Raw genomic sequence first — 20,339 nt, 5'->3', positions numbered from 1 at the left:
ATTATTTTTAAATAATCTTTATTAATTTAAATTACACACAATCTCATACTACAAAAAGAAAATTAAAGAAAAAACAATTAAGAAAAAAGAAGAAAATACGGGGGGGGGAGAAAAAGCAGATTTACGTGCATAAAAACAACAACTTAATCTTCCTAATTAATACTTAAATAAACACTTAAATAAAAAAGACTTCTGACAAAACAAGTCTTCCAATCATTCTCATTGTACTGTTTATACTGTCGTCGTTTTCCCCGCACAGTTTTATATTCTTTAATATTGTTCCCATCTACTCCACAAACGGTATTTGTTGTGTGTTTACAAGTATCACTCAAGTTCTGCTAATATGGTGTGGTTGGTACAATATGATCTTATATAATCCTTAAATATTCTCCATTCTCCAAACATTTTCTGGTTCAATACTCCTCTAACTCTTCCCGTCAGTTTTGCTAGTTGTAAATATTCTCACATGCGTATCTGCCAGTCTGTGATTGTTGGTATTGTTTCATTTTCTCGTTTCCTCGCCACAAGGATTCTTGCTGCTGTGGTGGCACTCATGAACAGTGGTCTTGCGTCTTTTTTAATTTCTAATGGTAAAATGCCTAAAAGAAAGATCTCTGTGGGTTTTTCTAACAAGTGTGTCTGAATGATTTCTTGAATTCATTATAGATATTATCCCAGAATTCCCTAACTTCCATTATTTTTATTGTGTTGATTTCTTTGACTTCCATAATAATAATAATAAATCCGTACCTGTGCAATATCCACTTCACAGACACAACTAAAGAACTTTAACAGCAAGAGGAAGAGGAATCCAAGCTTAGATTGGCAATGTCAATCACAGCTGAGAGGAGGGAGGGCACCTGGGAGACACCCCCCAGCCTCAATTACCTGTTAAAAAGACAGGCCATCTTGCCTCCTGCTGACAAATAGGAATAATATAATAATAATTTATTATTTATACCCCACCCATCTGGCTGGGCTTCCCCAACCACCCTGGGTGGCTTCCAACACAATATTAAAAGACAGTAATGCATCAAACAAGTGGATTTCAGAAGGAAGAAAGCTGGGAAGAACGGGGTGCACAATATATGGGGTGGGGGTGGGGACCGCCAGACAAACACAGGGGTGAAACCAGGCTTTCTTTCACCCGGGTCAAAGACTCAGTTCAGCACCCCCAGCTATGTTCTTTTGCAAACAGAAAAGTGTTCCATGCACCCATCCACACCGCTAAACAAATTCATTCTTAAAGGGCATAAAAAGGAGGGAATGTATTATTCGAGTTCAAAGTTTTATTTTTTAAAAAATAGTCTTTTTTTGATCTCCAGCATAACAAAATAACCAACATAACTTATATATATATATTTTAAAAAACAATTTTCATTTTTCATTTTCACCTTTTACATTAACTGATGCAAAAGACAGAGGAGGGTTTGCCCTGCCGGACTTAAGACTGTACTATGAATCGGCAGCTTTCTACTGGTTGAAGGACTGGCTACTTCTTGAGAATACAGACATTTTGGATTTGGAAGGATTTGATAACAGATTCGGTTGGCATGCATATATTTGGTATGACAAGGTAAAAATTCATAAAGGATTTAAAAACCATATTGTTAGGAAAGCATTGTATAATGTCTGGACTCGATATAAGGATTTGTTGGAAAATAAAACTCCTAGGTGGTTGTCACCAATGGAAGCTAAGGAAGTGAAAAGACCTAATATGGAATCCAAATGGCCAAAATATTGTGAAATTTTAGAGCAAGAGAGTGGAAAAATTAAATTACAGAGTTTTGAGAAAGTAAAGTCCAAAGTACGAGATTGGCTTCATTATCATCAAATAATGGAGGTGTTTAAACAAGACAGGAAAATTGGCTTCCAGTTGGAGAGATCCAAATTAGAAACAGAGCTGTTAGAACCCAATACTAAGAACTTATCAAGAATGTATGGCTTGCTGTTGAAATGGAATACATTGGATGAGACAGTTAAATCAGCTATGATTAAATGGGCACAAGACTTTGGTCATGACATCATGTTTGCGGACTGGGAACAGTTATGGACCACCAGTATAAAATTTACGGCATGTAATGCCTTAAGAGAAAATATTATGAAAATGATTTACAGGTGGTACATGACCCCAACCAAGCTCGCAAAAATCTATCATCTGCCCAATAACAAATGCTGGAAATGTAATGAGACGGAAGGAACCTTTTATCACCTTTGGTGGACCTGCCCGAAGATTAAAGCCTTTTGGGAAATGATTTATAATGAAATTAAGAGGGTACTTAAATGTACTTTTCATAAGAAACCAGAGGCATTTCTCTTGAGCATGGTCGGCCAATTGGTGACAAAGACGGATAGGACATTTTTTATGTATGCTACCACAGCGGCAAGGATCCTTTTAGCAAAGTATTGGAAGACACAAGAACTACCCACACTGGAAGAATGGCAGACAAAGGTGATTGACTACATGGGACTGGCGGAGATGACCGGCAGAATCCGTGACCAAGAAAAAGAGACAGTGGAAGAAGATTGGATGAAATTTAAAGTATATCTGAAAAACTGTTGTAAAATTGATGAATGCTAAAATGTCAAGGGAAAGGAAAATATAGAATTACAGCTGTAACCGATTAAGGGTTAGAAGAAACTTAAAGAGAAAATAAGTAATTAATTAATTGGTGTGAAGAGTTGCTGAAAATTTTTTAAAACAGAGATGCAGAAAAGGGGAGGTAAGGGGAAGTCCGAGAAGTAAGGTTATGAAAATAAGTTTTTTGAAATTATACATGTTTATATGTTTTGGGTTTGTTTTTGTGTGTGTATTGTTTTGTCTTTTATTTGTGTTGGAAAACTAATAAAAAAATTATTAAAAAAAAATACAAATATTTCAACAAGAAAAACAAAATATTTTTATTTCTGCATATCCAGTTCAGATACTAATTATCTTCCCCTTAATTATTTCTTACTGCACGTGTTTATATCAGTCCCGCTAATGTTTCAATTGGTTTTTCCCCTGCGTGTGTTCTGTAATGTATAGTAATCTGCATTGGGCGTCAGAAACTCTTTCAACACTCCATGCACTTAAGTGGTTTCTCCCCTGTGTGTGTTCTTGTAATGCCTGTTTAGGTGTAATTCACATCTAAATATTTTCCCACACGTGAGACGCATTCTCTGGCTGTTTCCTTGGTCATCTTCTTGCAGGATTTGGGGGTTAAAGGACATTAGCACCCTGAGAAAGTGAGGATTTCGCTTTTCCATGTTTTATACGTTTTCTTTGATTTGCAACCATTCCGCCGCAGGAGTTTCTGACGACAGCATAGAATTCCCATTATTCTGCCCATCATCTGAGGTGGGGGTTGAGGAAAAAAAATTTTTTTTTTTAATTTCCAGCAGGAAACAAAGGATTTTGAGCTTGTTTGACCATTTGTATGTGTATATTATTATTGCATGTCTGTATTCCTCGCTTTTATTTATGCACACCTGAAGCTGGGTTTACCTTCTGAATATGATGCCCTCCAGGAGGAGAATATGAATTCTATGCTGGCCAATATCCAATTCGACAGATGTGTCTGTTCCCCAGCCTTCATATCCCTCTGCAGGGTTTCAGATCGGGGATTTGGTGATCACAAGGACAGGACTGAACCTAGGAATTTCTACATGCAAAGATGGTGGTCGAAACACCGATCTCTGGGTTTTCCCCAAAGGCAGCGGCGGAGATGGAGTGCAAATCTCCTGGCTCTTCAGCCAGTTATCCTTGTCTGGCCCTTGGGAGCAATAGCAACAGCAATAGCAGCAGCAGCAGCAGCAAGGCTAGTATTTTGGTCCAGGGACGGTGGCTGGAATGGGTGTATTTTAAGAGTTTGCATCAAAAAGCTCTCAAGTCCAGAGGAAACTCTTCTCTCAGGGGTGACTTTTTGTACCTCTAGACCAGCCCCAGTTACTCAGATTAGGAGCTGGATATCCAGGATTCGAGCCAGAGAAACGCCTTCCCCATCAACAACTGAGCCTTCTGCATGCAGAGCAGCTGTTCTTCCGCTGAGCTAGACTCCCCAAACATCCAGAGCGATAAGATACAATATCTTTATTGTCATTGTCCCATACAGAACAATGAAATTGAAAACATCTACATAAGACTTTCAAAAACCCCTAAAAACTCCGAAACCCCATTTTAAAATGCAATATACTCCTATAGAGACTCTTTATACTGTGTTTAAAACCAGAATTGCGTTTGTGTAGAAACTGTTTCTCAGGCGGCTAGTCCTAGTCTTTATACCCCTGTACCTTCTTCCAGAAGGCAGAAGCTGAAAGAGATCATTTCTGGGCTGCACACTATCCTGCACTATCTCTGCAGCTTTCTTATGACACCTGGAAGCATAGATTTGATCCAAGGTGGGAAGAGTGCATCCAATTATTCTCTCTGCAGTCTTTACAACCCTGGACAGCATTGTTTTCCCCCTGACCGTGCAGCTCCCAAACCACACACACAGACCATGTTAATACACTCTCAACAGTACAATGGTAAAATGCCATCAACAAGTCCTTTGAGAGATTGTTTTTCCGGAGGATTCTCAGAAAATATAACCTCTGCTGTGCTCTCTTCATCAGGTCTTTGCTGTTTTCTCCCCAGGTTAGGTCATCTCTCAACTCCATTCCCAGAAATCGAAACGCCGAGACCTGTTCCACACACTTCCCCTCAATAATATGCTCGGAGTGTGGAAAGAGCTTAAATAGTAGCAGCTCCCGCAGTAAACGTTGTGGAACTCACAAGCCAGGGTAACCATACAAATGCCCTGAGCGTGGAAAAGGCTTCTGTCACTGCTCAAATCTTAAAGTACAGTGGTACCTCGGGTTAAGAACTTAATTCGGTCCGGAGGTCCGTTCTTAACCTGAAACTGTTCTTAACCTGAAGCACCACTTTAGCTAATGGGGCCTCCCGCTGCCACTGCGCCACCAGAGCACAATTTCTGTTCTCATCCTGAAGCAAAGTTCTTAACCCGAGGTACTATTTCTGGGTTAGCGGAGTCTGTAACCTGAGGTGTCTGTAACCTGAAGTGTCTGTAACCCAAGGTACCACTGTACATCAAAACATTCACACAGGGAAGAATCCATATGCCTGTTTAGAGTGTAGAAAGGCCTTTACTAACAGCTCAGGCCTTATATATCATCAAAAATTCACACAGGGGAGAAACCATATACAGTGGTACCTTGGGTTACAGACGCTTCAGGTTACAGACTCCGCTAACCCAGAAATAGTACTTCGGGTTAAGAACTTTGCTTCAGGATGAGAACAGAAATTGTGCTCTGGCGGCGAAGCAGCAGCCGGAGGCCCCATTAGCTAAAGTGGTGCTTCAGGTTAAGAACAGTTTCAGGTTAAGAACGGATGAATTAAGTTCTTAATTCTGTACCTGTTTTGACTGTGGAGTTTCCGTCAGAGTGCACATCTCAGTTCACTCTAAAACCATTGCTAAAACTAAGAGCCCAGTTAAGAGCGTAATCCCCATTACAATCCCAGCAATACTTGGAAGCCCCTCACGGCTGGTTGCTGTAAAATGCAACTGTGTGCCTTGCTGAGAAGGAGTATTTTCAGTCCCACATCCCCCAATGGCGGCCGCTGCCAGGCAGCCTCCAGGTCCCCATCAAGGTGTTCCCCTCCGAGCTGCTGTTTAACGTTTATTATGCTCTTATTACTATGCTTGAGGAGCAAGAGCGCCTTTGCCATTATCAGACAGACAGCACTGGCCCCTACTGACCAGCGATGTTTCCCTCACCCAACAAAGCCTTTTTGGTGGCAGCTGAGACAGTCATGAGTTCGTGAGAGCAGGGCAAGTCACAGAGAGCTGCCTTTATACATCTGCTGGGCAGAAATGGACCAGAGCTGAAGGCCACTCCAGGGCCAAGTTCCTAACATCGGGCCTTGCTCTTTAGTTCTAATTTGCCAGCATCTCCAGGGGGACAAAGCAAGGGAAGGGTTTTTAATTAGGTCAAACTCTCCCCGCTGGCATGTTTCTCTCTCCCTGTTGCTAATAAACACATTATAATATTATTTCCAGAATGCCTATTAATTCTGAGATGATTGTGGGCCTTTGATGTGCTCCATTGAGTGGGGGGTGGGACTGATTCAACATCCCAGCTAAGCTCCTACAAAGAAAGCTTGCAGGAGAGATGCTGTGAAAATGGACACAGATTCTCACCCCAATGCGTCAAACCAATCCTGGATGAACCATAAAATCGTAGAGTTGGAAGGGACCACAAGGGTCATCTAGTCCAACCCCTTTCAATGCAGCAATCTTATCTCCAAGGTGGGGCTACCAACTAGGCTGTGGGAGCCTCCCCATGTGTGGAAGCTCCCACTCACAGTTTCCATGGTAAAAGTGGGGTCTCTTTCTCCTGAGACCCACCAGAGAAGAAAGAAGGAGTCATGCCTGAAAAAGGATCTTTTCCACATCACCATTAAAAACATTTCCTTTCCTTTCCTGTCTATCTTTAATCTGGCTCTGCAGCCTTCCTCATTTTCTTGCCAGGGGGGCTTCCTCACTCCCAGCATCCTTCTGAGCCTCCTGGGAGTGAACGCTTGGAGGTGGTGGGGAAGATGCAGGTTCCTGGGAGGGAGGAAGAAGCAAAGGCAGCCTCAGAGGCCCTGCAGGCATTTTCCCGCCCAAGATATTTTCTTGGCGAATGATAAGCCTGCCTAGCTGTGGAGCCTGTTGTCTTTGTCCATGGAGTTTTCTTGGCAGGGATACTGGAGTGGCTTGCCGGTTCCTCCTCCAGGTGGATCACGTTTGGTCAAAACTCTCCACTATGACCTGTTCATCTTGGTGCCCTGCTCGGCATAGCTCATAGCTTCTTTGAGTTATTCAAGCCCCTTCGCCACGGCAAGGCAGTGATCCATGAAGGGGTAAAAGGGGTGAAAAGTAGAGACATCACCTTGCCAACAAAGGTCCGTATAGTTAAAGCTATGGTTTTCCCAGTAGTGATGCATGGAAGTGAGAGCTGGACCATCAAGAAGGCTGATCGCCGAAGAATTGATGCTTTTGAATTATGGTGCTGGAGGAGACTCTTGAGAGTCCCATGGACTGCAAGAAGAACAAACCTCTCCATTCTTAAGGAAATCAGCCCTGAGTGCTCACTGGAAGGACAGATCCTGAAGCTGAGGCTCCAATACTTTGGCCACCTCATGAGAAGAGAAGACTCCCTGGAAAAGACCCTGATGTTGGGAAAGATGGAGGGCACAAGGAGAAGGGGATGACAGAGGACTAGATGGTTGGACAGTGTTCTCGAAGCTACCAGCATGAGTTTGACCAAACTGCGGGAGGCAGTGGAAGACAGGAGTGCCTGGCGTGCTCTGGTCCATGGGGTCACGAAGAGTCAGACACGACTAAACAACAACAGGTGTGGAGCTCCTATATGCCGTTTCCATAATAAAAGAGGAGCGCCTGGCTCCTGAACCTTGCCATGTGAGGAAAGTGGAGTCAAGCCTGAAAGAGGATCTTCTTCCCACCACCTTTAAAAACATCCCTTTCCTTTTCCCTCTGCCATCCTGGAGCTGTAACATGGCTGCCTCCCTTCCATTCCTCCTCCTCTCTTTCCCCTCACTGGCAGCAGGGGTTCAGGGTTTCAGCCAGAGGACATTCCCCCAGCCCTGATGTGTGGCCCAGTCTGTAGAGCATCCAACTCTTAATCTCAGGGTCATGGGGTTTGAGCCCCACATTGGGCCAAACTTTCCTGCATCGCAGGGGGTTGAGCTAGATGACCCTCAAGGTCCCTTCCAACCAGGCAATTCTATGATGCTACCTGGAGACCCCAGGAGGTGAGCCAGAGACTTTCTGCACGCAGAGCAGAGGCTCCACCACCAGTCCTTTTCTTATGCGTGCTAGCAGGGACCAAATCCTGGGTGGTCTCCTGCCCTCCCCACCCAGCACAGATCCTCACCTCCTTTCCCAATCAGCACCTGCTTTCCTCCTTCCTTCTCCTCCCAGAGCCATCCTGCTTCGCCTTCCGTCGGATGCGCATCCTCTCGCGCCTTCCCTCCCAAATCCGTTTCTCCAGCCTCGCCTCGTTTCCTGGGGAGCCGCTGCACGACCATCCTTTGCGCCCACTGCAACTTTCTTTGAGCTGAATTTTTTTGGGGATGGTCCCATGCATCTCCCCCCCCCCACTCCAAGACTCCCTTTCTGGAACCATTCCTTTCCTTCCCCTCTTTTCCTAACCTTGGGCGGGCGGAAACAGCATCTCCTGCGCGCAGCACAATCGCATTCTTCCCAGTTTTTCAGATGGAGAAGGGGACGCGCGCTCTTTCTCGTTCCTGCCCCTCCCTCGGAAGTCCCCTCTAAGACTGCAAAGAGGAAGGGGAGGGGACCCGGCTGAAATAGAAGGGGAGATTCTAATCTAAGAGTTTATTTAGGGATCCCTCTGTTGTGCAAAGATGCAAATAAAAGCAGGGAATTGCATGGATTCCGTTATCTCCTTTATAACGCAGGAATAAGTCCTACTCTTTTTGTCATCCATCTACAAGTTGCAAGGAGAATGTGGGACACGGTTGGAACAAAGGAAGGCAATGCACAATGACTAAAAACGTTTCTAAACAATTGCTACGAATCCTAGCGCAGTAGAAACGACCAAGGGTCTGTGTAAAGGAGCCATCTGTGGCTCAAGCCATACATCACATAAAAAACCCACACAGGAGAGAAATCATATAGATGTTTGGAGTGCGGAAGGAACTTTGCCCATGAAATTAGCCTTACTTTACGCAAGGTGCTTGGAATGTGGAAAGAGTTTCCGTCAGAGCGCATATTGGTGAAAAGCCATTTAAAGGTTTGGAGTGTGGAAAGAGCTTCAGCAACGCTCACACTGGGGGGGGGGCTCTTCCCTCCTTGATGTCAATCGCCCCTCCCCTAAATGCAAATCCTTCTTCTCCCGCTGCACATCTCCCGCTCCCATTTCATTGCACCTTTCCGTCCCCTATGTGCCCAGGCTCCTTCTCTCCACTTCCCAGAATTATCACTGTGACGTTTTCTTTTCTTCAAAAGCCAGAGAGCAAGCAAGTAAGACACGTTTGCATTTTGGAAATCCCCCAGGTCCCCACCCAGGCGCAGTTAGAGGGGACTTCCGGGGAGGGGCAGAAGCGCCCGCGCGCGAGAGAGAGGGAGAGCGCGTGTCCCCTCCACCCACGTTTGAAAAGCTGCGAGGGAGGCGGTTGTGCTGCGCGCAGGAAATACTGCTCTCCCTCCGCCCAAGGTTAGGAAAGGGGCAGTTCCAGAAAGGGGATCTTGGAGGAGAGGGGAGATGCACGGGACCATCCCCAAAAAATTCAGCTCAAAGAAAGTTGGGGTGGGTGCAAAGGATGGTCGTGCAGCGGCTCCCCAGGAAAGGAGGAGCAAGGCGAGAAGGCGAGGCTGGAGAAACGGATTTGGGAGGGAAGGCGCGGGAGGGTGCGCAGCGGAGGGAAGGAGGCAGGATGGCTCAGGAAGCAGGAGGAAGGAGGGAGGCAGGTGCTGGTAGGGGAAGGAGGGGGGGTCTGGGCTGGGTGGGGAGGGCAGGAGACCACCCAGGATTTGGTCCCTGCTAGCACGCATAAGAAGAGGACTGGTGGTGGAGCCTCTGCTCTGCGTGCAGAAAGTCTCTGGCTCACCTCCTGGGGTCTCCAGGTAGCATGATAGAATTGCCTGGTTGGAAGGGACCTCGAGGGTCATCTAGCTCAACTCCCTGCAATGCAGGAAAGTTTGGCCCCACGTGGGGCTCAAACCCCATGATCCTGAGATTAAGAGTAGGATGCGCTACGGACTGAGCCACACATCAGGGCTGGGGGAATGTCCTCAAGCTGAAACCCTGGACGCCCGCTACCAGTGAGGGGAAAGAGAGGAGGAGGAATGGAAGGGAGGCAGCCGTGTAACAGCTCCAGGATGGCAGAGGGAAAAGGAAAGGGGTGTTTTTAAAGGTGGTGGGAAGAATCCGAGACCTGGGAGAAGAAAGGATTGAAGAAGATTGGAAGAAATTCAAGATTTATCTACAGAAACATTGTGATCTAGTGGAATGTTAAGAAGGATGCTTGGTTATAAATAATTGGCCATCACTAAAATAGACCAGAATTTGATGATAAGAGAGATTAGGAGAAACAAAATTTGTAGGAGAATTATTTTATTGTATTTAAATAAGTGGTTATAAATTTGGAAATAAGATGATAATTTGCTTGACAAAATTTTATTAATGATGTAAGTGGGAGCGGGAGACGTGAGGAAGTCTAAGGATGTTATGAAATTTTGTAAAACAAAGCAACACTGTTTATTATTACTGTATTTCTTTTCTAAAAACTCCAATAAATATTTATTAAAAAAAAAAATAAAGGTGGTGGGAAGAAGATCCTCTTTCAGGCTTGACTCCACTGTCCTCACATGGTGGGGTTCAGGAGGGAGGCGCTCCTCTTTTATCATGGAAACTGCAAGTGGGAGCTCCAACCCTAGGCAGGCTTATCATTCACCAAGAAAATATCTTGGGCTGGAAAATGGATGCAGGGCCTCTGAGGCTGCCTTTGCTTCTATCTCCCTCCCAGGAACCTGCATCTTCTGAGCTCCTCAGGAAGGATGGAAGAGGCAGATCCTGCGAACCTAGCAAGGATGGAAGGGGGAAGGTGGACGGTTGACCTGGTCAGGCTGCCTCCTGCATTCCTCCCCACGACCTCCAAGCTTTCCCTCCCAGGACCCTCAGAGAGATCTGGTGAGTGGCAGGGAATGGAGAGGGGGGACATGGGGAGATGCTGGTCGTGAGGATGTTCCTCTGGCAAGAAAACGAGGGAGGCTGCAGGGCCAGAGCAGAGACAAACGGTGGAAAGAAAGGAGAGGAATGTTTTTTAATGGTGGTGCAAAGAAGATTCTGTTGGGGACTGTTGCAGAGGGGATGCCCCATTTGGGCTTCTTCAGGGGCAGGAGGATATCTAGGGCAGGATAATCCCTGCAGGTCCTCTGAGGCTCCTTTTGCTTATTTTTCCGTCCTAGGAAAATGCCTTCTGAGCTCCTCAGCAAGGATAAAAGAGGCTGATCCCGCAATCCTAGCGAGGATGGAAGGGGGAAGGTGGACGGTTGACCTGGTCAGGCTGTCTCCCACCACCTCTGACCGTTCCTCTCCAGGACCCTCAGAGAGATCTGGTGAGTGGCAGGGAATGGAGATGGGGGCCTGGGGAGATGTTGGGGGGGTGAGGAAGCCCTCCTGGCAATAAAACGAGGGAGGCTGCAGGGCCAGAGCTCCAGGCTAACAGAGATAAAAGGTAAGAAGAAAGGAAAGGAATGATTTAATGGTGATGTGTAGAAGAGTCATTTTCAAGCATGAGTTTTTTCTCTGGTGGGGATCAGGAGGAAGACACCCCACTTTTACCATGGAAACTGCGAGTGGGAGCTCCACACATGGGGAGGCTCCCACAGCCTAGTTGGTAGCCCCACCTTCGACAAAAGGTGCAGGGGGTTGGGCTAGATGACCCTTGTGGTCCCTTCCAACTCTACGATTTTATGATTCATCCAGGATTGGTTTGACCCATTGGGGTGAGAATCTGTGTCCGTTTCCACAGCTCACAGCATCTCTCCTGAAAGCTTTCTTTGTAGGAGCTTAGCTGGGATGTTGAATCAGTCCCACCCCCACTAGACGAAGCACGTCAAATGCCCATGATCATCTCAGAATTAATGGCCATTCTGGAATTAATATTATAATGCATTTATTAGGAAGAGAGAGAAAAATGCCAGTGTGGAGAGTTTGCCATTATTAAAAAGCTTTGCTTTGCTTTGTCCTCCTTTGGCAGATGATGAACTGAAAAGACTCCTTCTCAGTTTGCATTTTGCAGCAACCAGCCACGAGGGGCTTGCAAGTCTTGCTGGGATTGTAGTGGGGATTACACTCTTAATTTGGATCCTCTCTTAGTTTCTGCAGGTGGTGGACCGGACAGTCATTGTTCCCGGGTCTCATCAGAAGTAACCGGGCATGATAAAGGCATTCTTACACAGCCTGATGACGGTCATCAAATCCCAGTCCAGGAGAAAGACCGCCAGGGAGAGAAAACAAATCAGTGCCCATCGTGTGGCAAAGCGTTCAGAAGCAAATCTGCCCTCAACTCACATTGCAGAATCCACACGGAGGAGAAAGCACACAAATGCTTGGAGTGTGGAAAGAGCTTCCGTAAGCATTCGCAACTTACTGAACACGAGCGAATCCACACAGGAGAAAAACCGTTTATATGCTTGGAGTGTGGAAAGGGTTTCCGTTGCCGCTTAAATCTTAAAAAACATCAATACATTCACACAGGGAAGAAATCATATGCCTGTCTAGAGTGTGGAAAGGCCTTCAGTAACAGCTCAGGCCTTGTATATCATAAAAAAATTCACACAGGGGAGAAATCGTATACCTGTTTTGACTGTGGAAAGAGCTTCCATCATAGCCAAGGTCTTCTAACTCATCAAAAAATCCACACAGGGGAGAAGCCGTATAAATGTCCGGAGTGCGGAATGAGCTTCGCTTATGGTTCAAGCCTTACATCACATCAAAAAATCCACACTGGAGAAAAATCATACAGCTGTTTGGAGTGCGGAAGAAACTTTGCCCATCTAATTAGCCTTACTTTACACAAGAGAACCCACACAGGAGAGAAACCATATAAATGCTTGGAATGTGGAAAGAGTTTCCGTCAGAGTGCACATCTCAGTTCACATCGGAGAACTCATACCGGTGAGAAGCCATATAAATGCTCGGAGTGTGGAAAGAGCTTCAGTCAGAGTTCACACCTTAAAGTGCATGTGCGATACCATACAGGGGAAAAACCGTATAAGTGTGTGACGTGTGGAAAGGGTTTCTGTACTAACACAGAACTTATTTGTCATCGCAGGATCCATACAGGGGAGAAGCCATACGAGTGCTTTGAGTGTGGAAGGAGCTTCAGCCAGGGTATAAGCCTTCATATACATAAAAAAATTCACAGAGGAGAAAGACCATATGCATGTTTTGAATGTGGAAAGAGCTTTGGCCAGAGTTCAAGCCTTAGCACACATCTGCGAATTCACAGAAGGGAAAAGCCGTATTCTTGTTTTGAATGTGGAAAGACCTTTACTTGCAGCTCAGCCCTTCATTCTCATCACAAAACCCACGTGGGAAAGAAACCATAAAGATGCTTGCAATATAGTGGAAAATTTGGTTTATAACCATTCAAAGAATTCATAGAAGCAAGAAACCACAACAAACTCACACCAAGTTAAAAGTATTCATATTTTTCTCTGAAAATATAAGAGGGTGAGTCTGTTCTAGCCAGCAGCAAAGCTCAAGACCTGTTTCTTTCTTGGGTGTCAGTAGTGCATCTCAAAAGCCTCCACAGGCCATTGTGACAACATTTCAAATCCTATGAGTCGCCGTTCTGTTCTTTCCTCAAAAGAGGTATTCAAGAAGCTGAGCAAGTCACAAAAGAACTGGAGGATGTTGACTGTAAGGAACAGCTTTGAATATAGACGAAAGGAAGGGCTAATATTTTCAAACTCTGTATGAAAGTATCTAATCTGGAAAAAGAACATGGACAGGCCCAAACAATCACGAGCTGCTTGTCAACTCCAGGAGGCTTTTGGCTGGTGCTCCTGGAGACAAGATGGCTCCTTCACAAAGACCCTTGGTCGTTTACAGTGAACTAGTTCATTAAGTAAAGAGGGCCAGGATTAATTGATTTGTTTTGTAATAGCCGGGTAGTTTAGAAATGTTTTTAGTGATTGTGCATTCCCTTTCTTTGTTCCAGCAGTGTCCCACATTCTCCTTGCACCTTGCAGATGGATGACAAAGGAGTAGGACTTATTCCTGTATTATAAAGGGGTTCACGGAATTCATAGAGTTCCCCGCTTTGCAGATTTAACTGGTTTGATGTTTTAAAACGTTAAGATGTTTAAGGGCTTCTTGAAATTTTAGTTGTTTCTTTGCTCAGCAGAGGGATCTGGAAATAAACTCTTAGAACCGCCCCTTCCATTTTAGCCAGGGTTCTTTGAAACATACAGATCTTGAGGATAAACTTTGGTAGCAGTCGGAGGCCTGCATGCCTGGAGTTCATTACAGGCACAATTAGTGCCAGTTAATTTAGGTTAACTCAATTGGCAGCTGTCTAGGCAATGCGTTAAAATATATCTAATGGATTATCACAGGAAGGAAGGGGAGAATCCAGTTCAATAAGTGTTTTCATTTTGGAAATTTTAACCTACTTCTGGCCATACCATCGGGTGCCTCTCGTTTTTAGGCCAGGGAAGAATTGAAGCAATGCATGGCTCCATTTTGAGAACTGGATTTGGTGTTCATCCCAAAGTGAAGAAAAGTTACTTAAAAGTGTGTGTGTGTGTGTGTGTTAAAATTTTGATTTTGAAATACAGTAGACACTAATAGCTAAAGAAATAAAGGAATTTCTACAATAAGCAATCATTGTGTGCCTGTGCGTATTTGGGGACAGGGGGGAGGAGTTTACTTGAAGGAAGGACTGGGGGGGGTCCTCAAGGAAAATAGCTGCTTCCTCTAGTCTAGAGCTCAGACAGAAGGATAAGCAGCTCTCTCTACACTTGGAAAGAAAAGCCTTGCAGGGGTGGATTGGGACCACTGCTGTTTATTTTGAACATTTAATACTTCTCCGTTCAGTCAAATTATTTCAACACCAGTCAGATGGCTGGTGCTTTAAAGAAGCCCCTTGATGGCTGTGCAAAGGGGGGAAATAAGAGTATCTTCTTCGCCGAGGAAGCAATTTGGATTCTCTCTTGCTGTCTGCCACAATATTCCATCTAACTATTCCATCTGCCTTACCAGGACAATCCGCACTGCCTCTTGGTCTGAGGGATTGTTTGTGGTGTTTTGACCAGAGAGAGCAGAGATTGGGTTGAGGGCACTGAAATAAAAAAAAATTAAGGTCTTATGTATATAATAAATGTTCATAAATGTACCAAGCAAACACGTACATAAATATATAAACCACATGTCTGAAGCAGCACAGGAAAACAGCCCTGGAGCCATTTTTGACTCCCAAACTGACCAACTGTTTTCTCTGCAAAGTCAAAGGAAAATGGAAAAGCCTCTCCATTGTCTTTTCCTTCACAAATCCTCTCTTAAGGGTATGTCTGTGTATGAATAGTGTGAGCCTGTGAACTGGCTCAGGAACTAAGTATTTATATCATTACAAAAGACTGGCCAGGCTCCCCAGGGTATCCAGTCAAGTAAGCATTAACAGGTAACCTGCCAGACAGGAGATAAACAAAACACTCAGATTTCTGCTGTTGACCACCCTTTCTGTGATGTAGGTATGATGTATCTGGGATGGTGAGCTACACCCCTTCTGTGATGTAGGTATGATGTTTCTGGGGGTGGTCTTGGACTCCAAGGCGGGCAATTTAAAATGTCTATATAAGGGCGGACACACCTTTGTTCTGGGACCTCCTCCTGCATGTGAAGGGGGCACCCTGTTGAAAGAGTTCAATAAAGATCAGGCTTACTAGCTGCTTTGCTTCTCAATATTCTCTGGTTGGCCTCTGTTCTTTTCTCCGACCAATGGAGAACCTACAAAGGACTCTGTAAGGGCTCTTGTGTTCCCCCATAAGGGAATAAGGGCAGATTTTCGTTTATTACAGCACCATGCTGCCCTTCAGCTTCCCTCACTGAGCTGAGGGATGTGGTGGTTTTGGAGAACCCTCTCACGATGGTGTTTGGCGTGGCATCCATACTGAGGCTGCCTCAAATAGGCCTAGCTACAGGTAGGTAACCGTGTTGGTCTGCCGTAGTCAAAACAAAACAATTCCTTCCAGTAGCACCTTAGAGACCAACTAAGTTTGTTATTGGTATGAGCTTTCGTGTGCATGCACACTTCTTCAGATGCCTGTATGGAACTTCATAGCCTTCCCGACAACCATGGGGCTGTCTCGGGATCCCAGTGGCCCAACACATATGGCTGAACCAGGGCTTTTTTTCCCCAAGCTAGAACACGCGGGAACTCAGTTACGGCTCCTCTCAGGTAGGTGCCATTGCCATTATAAGAGAACGAGGGAGGCATTCACGGTGAGTTCCGGTGCCTCTTTTTCTGGAAAAATAGCCCTGGGCTGAACAAACAAGTGCTCAATTTGTCGTCCTCCCATAAAAAGAGAGGATTGGAAGCCACCTAGAGTGGCTAGAGGAACACAGTCAAGATAGGTGGCATGTAAATAAATTATTATTATTATTATTATTATTATTATTATTATTATTATTATTATTTGTGATATAGAAAATATAGGAATATTTTGTATGCATTCTGGATAATTTCTCCAGAGTTCAGTGCTAACCGGTACATTATACTATATTTTTTTTTAAAGAAAAATAGGTCAGGATCAGGCCCAAGATAGATGATCCCCTTGTTGCTCCTTCCACCTTCTGGAAAATGAAATTGTTGGAGAAGTGATGGAGGAAATTGTTGGAACGATGAGAGAAAAATAGAGAAATTTCAGAGGGGGCGTCCTATTAGGCTGCAAAAGATTGTAATGGATTGCTTTGAAATAATTTCAGCAACAGATTGGGGGAGGGGGGAAATCACCCCCAACTGCCCTGTATTTTGCCAGAACAAAGGTAGTAACCCTACTTTATGGGGTCCCATGAAGCAGAATACGCAATGACCCCAGCGCATTACAGTTTTTTTTTGGTTTTTTTTTTTTTTTTGCAGGGGGGTGGGCCGGGGCGGAACACTGGCTGTTCAAGGGTTAAAGGCAGCGATTATATTGCTAGAGAGGACTTCCGGGGGGGGGGAAGAGGGGAAGCGTCACTTCCTCCTCCGTTTGTCACATGTGACAAGCTGCGAGGGAGGAGGTTCTGCAGCGCGGAAGACTGTGCCTTTTGCAAGGTAGGAAAAGAGGGATATATTTTTTGGGGGAGGGGGCTCCTGTGCCAGAGCAGGAGAGAAGCCCTCCGGGGGAGGAGCATGCATGGGGCGGCACCCCACATTTGAGCCCCGAAAGAGCTGCGGGGAGAGCAAAGGACCTCGAGGGCTGCAGGGGCGCCCCAGGAGGAGAGCAAGGCAAGAAGGCGAGGCGGGGGGGGGGAGTTGTAGGGTGGGGTAGGAACCCCCTCCCCAAAGGAAAGGGGGCAGGGTGGCTCTGGGAAGAGGAGGATGGAGGAATTGATGTTTTGGAGAGAAAGGGGTCGATGCTGGGCAGGATTAGACCAAGGGGGGGGTCTTGGATCGGGGGGCTTTCTGCTGAGGAGATGCTCCGCCCTTGAGCTACTGCCCCTTCCCTTAAAGTGGGGCTGGGGAGAGGGAGGAAGTGGGGGGGGGGTCAGCCCTGTCACAGCTCCAGGCTGGCAGAGAGGAAAGGAAAGGAATGTTTTGAATGTTGGTGGGAAGAAGATCTTCTTTCAGGCTTGACTCCGCTTTCCTCGTATGGTGGGGTTCAGGAGCGGGGACACTCCTCTTCTATCATGGACGCTGCAAGTGGGAGCTCCACACCCAGGCAGGCTTATCATTCGCCAAGAAAATATCTTGGGCTGGAAAATGGATGCAGGGCCTCTGAGGCTGCCTTTGCTTCTTCCTCCCTCCGTCCCAGGAACCTGCAGCTTCTGAGCTCCTCAGGAAGGATAGAAGAAGCAGATCCTGCGAACCTAGCGAGGATGGAAGGGGGAAGGTGGACGGTTGACCTGGTCAGGCTGCCTCCTGCATTCCTCCCCACGACCTCCAAGCTTTCCCTCCCAGGACCCTCAGAGAGATCTGGTGAGTGGCAGGGAATGGAGAGGGGGGACATGGGGAGATGCTGGTCGTGAGGATGTTCCTCTGGCAAGAAAACGAGGGAGGCTGCAGGGCCAGGGCAGAGACAAACGGTGGAAAGAAAGGAGAGGAATGTTTTTTAATGGTGGTGCAAGGAAGATTCTGTTGGGGACTGTTGCAGAGGGGATGCCCCATTTGGGCTTTTTCAGGAAGAATCCCTGCACGTCCTCAGAGGCTCCTTTTGCTTATTTTTCCGTCCCAGGAAAATGCCTTCTGAGCTCCTCAGCAAGGATAAAAGAGGCTGATCCCGCAATCCTAGCGAGGATGGAAGGGGGACGGTGGACGGTTGACCTGGTCAGGCAGTCTCCCACCACCTCTGACCATTCCCCTCCAGGACCCTCAGAGAGATCTGGTGAGTGGCAGGGAATGGAGATGGGGGCATGGAGGGATGGGGAGTGGAAACAAGGAAAATCCCTTTGCTTCTGCCTCCCTCCCAGGAACCTGCAACTTGTTTAAACTTCTGCAAAATACTTTCAAAGGGCTCCCCACCTACAGCATTCTTTAAGGCTGGAGAGGTTAGCTGAGTTCCAGGGGTTTGGGGGAGGGGAGGAGGAGAAATGGATGGGGGGGGAGGGAATCCCTCCCCCAAGTCAGCAGAAAATACAGAAGGGGAAGAAGAAGCAAGAAGGTCTTGACTGGAGGAAGGGCAGGGAAGAGGACCAATGGGTTTCTGGGTGTCAGAAGAGGGAGAATATGCACAGCAGTCCTTTGCAGATTTACTCAGAAGTAAGCTCTATTGAGTTGAATGGGATCTATTGAAGCTCCATTTGCTTCTCCCTCCCTCCCAAGGACCCTGCAGCTTGTTTTGTCTTCTGAGCTCCTCAGGAAGGATGGAAGAAGCTGATCCTGCAAACCTAGCGAGGATGGAAGGAGGAAGATGGACGGTTGACCTGTTCAGGATGTCTCCCACCACCTTTGAATGTTCCCACCCAGGACCCTCAGAGAGTTCTGGTGAGTTCCAGGGAATGGAGATGGGGACCTGGGACCTGGCGAGATGTTGGGGGTGAGGAAGCTCCTCTAGCAAGAAAACGAGGAAGGCTGCAGGGCAATCGTTCTGGGCCGCGAGAGATGAAAGGAAAGGAATGTTTTTCAATGGTGGCATGGGAGCAAGATTTTTGGTGGGGGGGGCAGGCCTTTTGTTAGGGTGGCAGAACTGGCATGATTGGTCAGTTAGATAAGTATTTCTAATGTTTTACTTGATCTGGGGGGCTGCCCCCACCCCTCCTTGTCTATGCCCATGAATGGTGGTGTGAAGAAAATTCTTTTTCAGAGTATAATGTTGTGTTGGGTCCTGAATCTTCTGACACTTGGTGGTAGCTGCAGCAATTGCCGGTTGAGGGACTGAATGGGCTTCAGTATGGAGACAGATTCCCCCCCAGTTTTCAGCAGCCAAGCTGCCAGGTCAGCAGTGAGAGACTTGTGGGTCATGGCAGCCGTCCCTCTCTAGCCCACGGAGCCATTTTCCTCAAACCGTGTCCTGCCACCCTACGTATGTGGCCTCAGGGGTGGGACGTGCAGGGGCCAGGATGTGACTGCAAAGGATATGTATCAGGATCCCGAAAGTGCACCGCTGCATGTTCCTTGGCACCTGAGACTTTCTGTCAGTGCAGGTCAGCTGATGGCGGCTAACGCAATGAGGTTGAATCCTGATAAGGCAGAAGTACTGCTATTGGGAGCCTGGGGGCAGGTGGTTGTGGTGACTCCCTGGTCCTGAATGGGGTATGTGTGTCCTTGAAGGAGCAGGTGCACAGCTTGGGAGACATTTTGGACTCACTGCTGTCCATGGAGGCACAGCCTCTGAGTTCATCCGGCAAGTGATTTAAGTCAAACAATATGTTCCTGTCAAAACAAAAAAACAAAACAAAACAAATTCTTCTAGTAGCACTTTAGAGACCAACTAAGTTTGTTATTGTTATGAGATTTCGTGTGCATGCACACTTCTTCAGATACACAAAAGCTCATACCAATAACAAACCTAGTTGGTCTCTAAGGTGCTACTAGAAGAATTTGTTTTGTTTTGTTTTGACTACGGCAGACCAACACGGCTACCTACCTATATCTAGAAATATGTTCCTGTGTGGATGATTTCTTCTCCATGTCTTTACTTTCATTTCTTCATTCAAAATATCCATGATGACATGTCTTAAAATGGAGGAATTCTGGCTCTCTGCCAACTATTCCGGGCATACATCCAAATAGATAAGCCCGCACTTTGGCCAGAAAGAGTTGACTCCCCAATCCACTTGTGAAAGTCCATTAAAAATAATACCATCTTTTTCATAAGTCTTCTCCACACATTTAAGTCAAAATAAGTCTCGAATATTATAGTGCATTCCAATCTCAGTTGCTTACATAGTCCATCGGCAGAGTCAGTCCTTCCGGGGGGCGGATTTTGCCAGGTAAAATAGCAAATACAGAATGTATCAAGAGAAACAAAGAAGGCTCACTCCCTGTTTTTGGTCCAACGTACCAGCTTCCTTCATGATGATAATCCCTCTTCAATTCAAATCTTTTTAGTTCCTCAGTGACTGAATCAATTAGCAGAGTAACTTATCCCTCCTCACTCTGAGTATGCCCGTTAATT

At 46.1% G+C, this 20,339-nt stretch overlaps 2 protein-coding genes across 3 annotated transcripts in view; both read left to right on the top strand.

The window, feature by feature from the left end:
- Positions 1-9,863: 9,863 nt before the first annotated feature.
- Positions 9,864-14,361, top strand: LOC309364785 (uncharacterized protein). Of its 2 annotated transcripts, none has more exons than XM_081902690.1 (4): positions 9,864-9,925; positions 10,333-10,701; positions 10,980-11,129; positions 11,902-14,361. In XM_081902690.1, the coding sequence occupies exons 2-4, from the start codon at positions 10,569-10,571 to the stop codon at positions 13,125-13,127; spliced, it is 1,509 nt and encodes a 502-aa protein (XP_081758816.1). In that variant the 5' UTR covers positions 9,864-9,925; positions 10,333-10,568; the 3' UTR covers positions 13,128-14,361. The 2 variants fall into 2 exon arrangements, with proteins under 2 accessions (XP_081758816.1, XP_081758815.1); XM_081902689.1 differs by having other exon boundaries at positions 11,893-14,361.
- A 1,298-nt stretch (positions 14,362-15,659) lies between these two features.
- LOC309364559 (uncharacterized protein) overlaps positions 15,660-20,339 on the top strand; it is a 31,653-nt gene continuing 26,973 nt past the window's right edge. Inside the window, exons 1-4 of the mRNA XM_081902131.1 lie at positions 15,660-15,722; positions 17,538-17,701; positions 17,958-18,107; positions 18,545-18,706. Of these exons, the coding sequence (XP_081758257.1) occupies positions 17,602-17,701; positions 17,958-18,107; positions 18,545-18,706 (412 nt within the window). The 5' untranslated portion in view covers positions 15,660-15,722; positions 17,538-17,601. The remainder of the gene's footprint in view (positions 15,723-17,537; positions 17,702-17,957; positions 18,108-18,544; positions 18,707-20,339) is intronic.

This window comes from Podarcis melisellensis (genome assembly GCF_964234715.1).
Source record: "Podarcis melisellensis genome assembly, chromosome: 2".
Classification (NCBI taxonomy): Eukaryota; Metazoa; Chordata; class Lepidosauria; order Squamata; family Lacertidae; genus Podarcis; species Podarcis melisellensis.
This window is presented reverse-complemented; position numbering and strand designations above follow the sequence as displayed.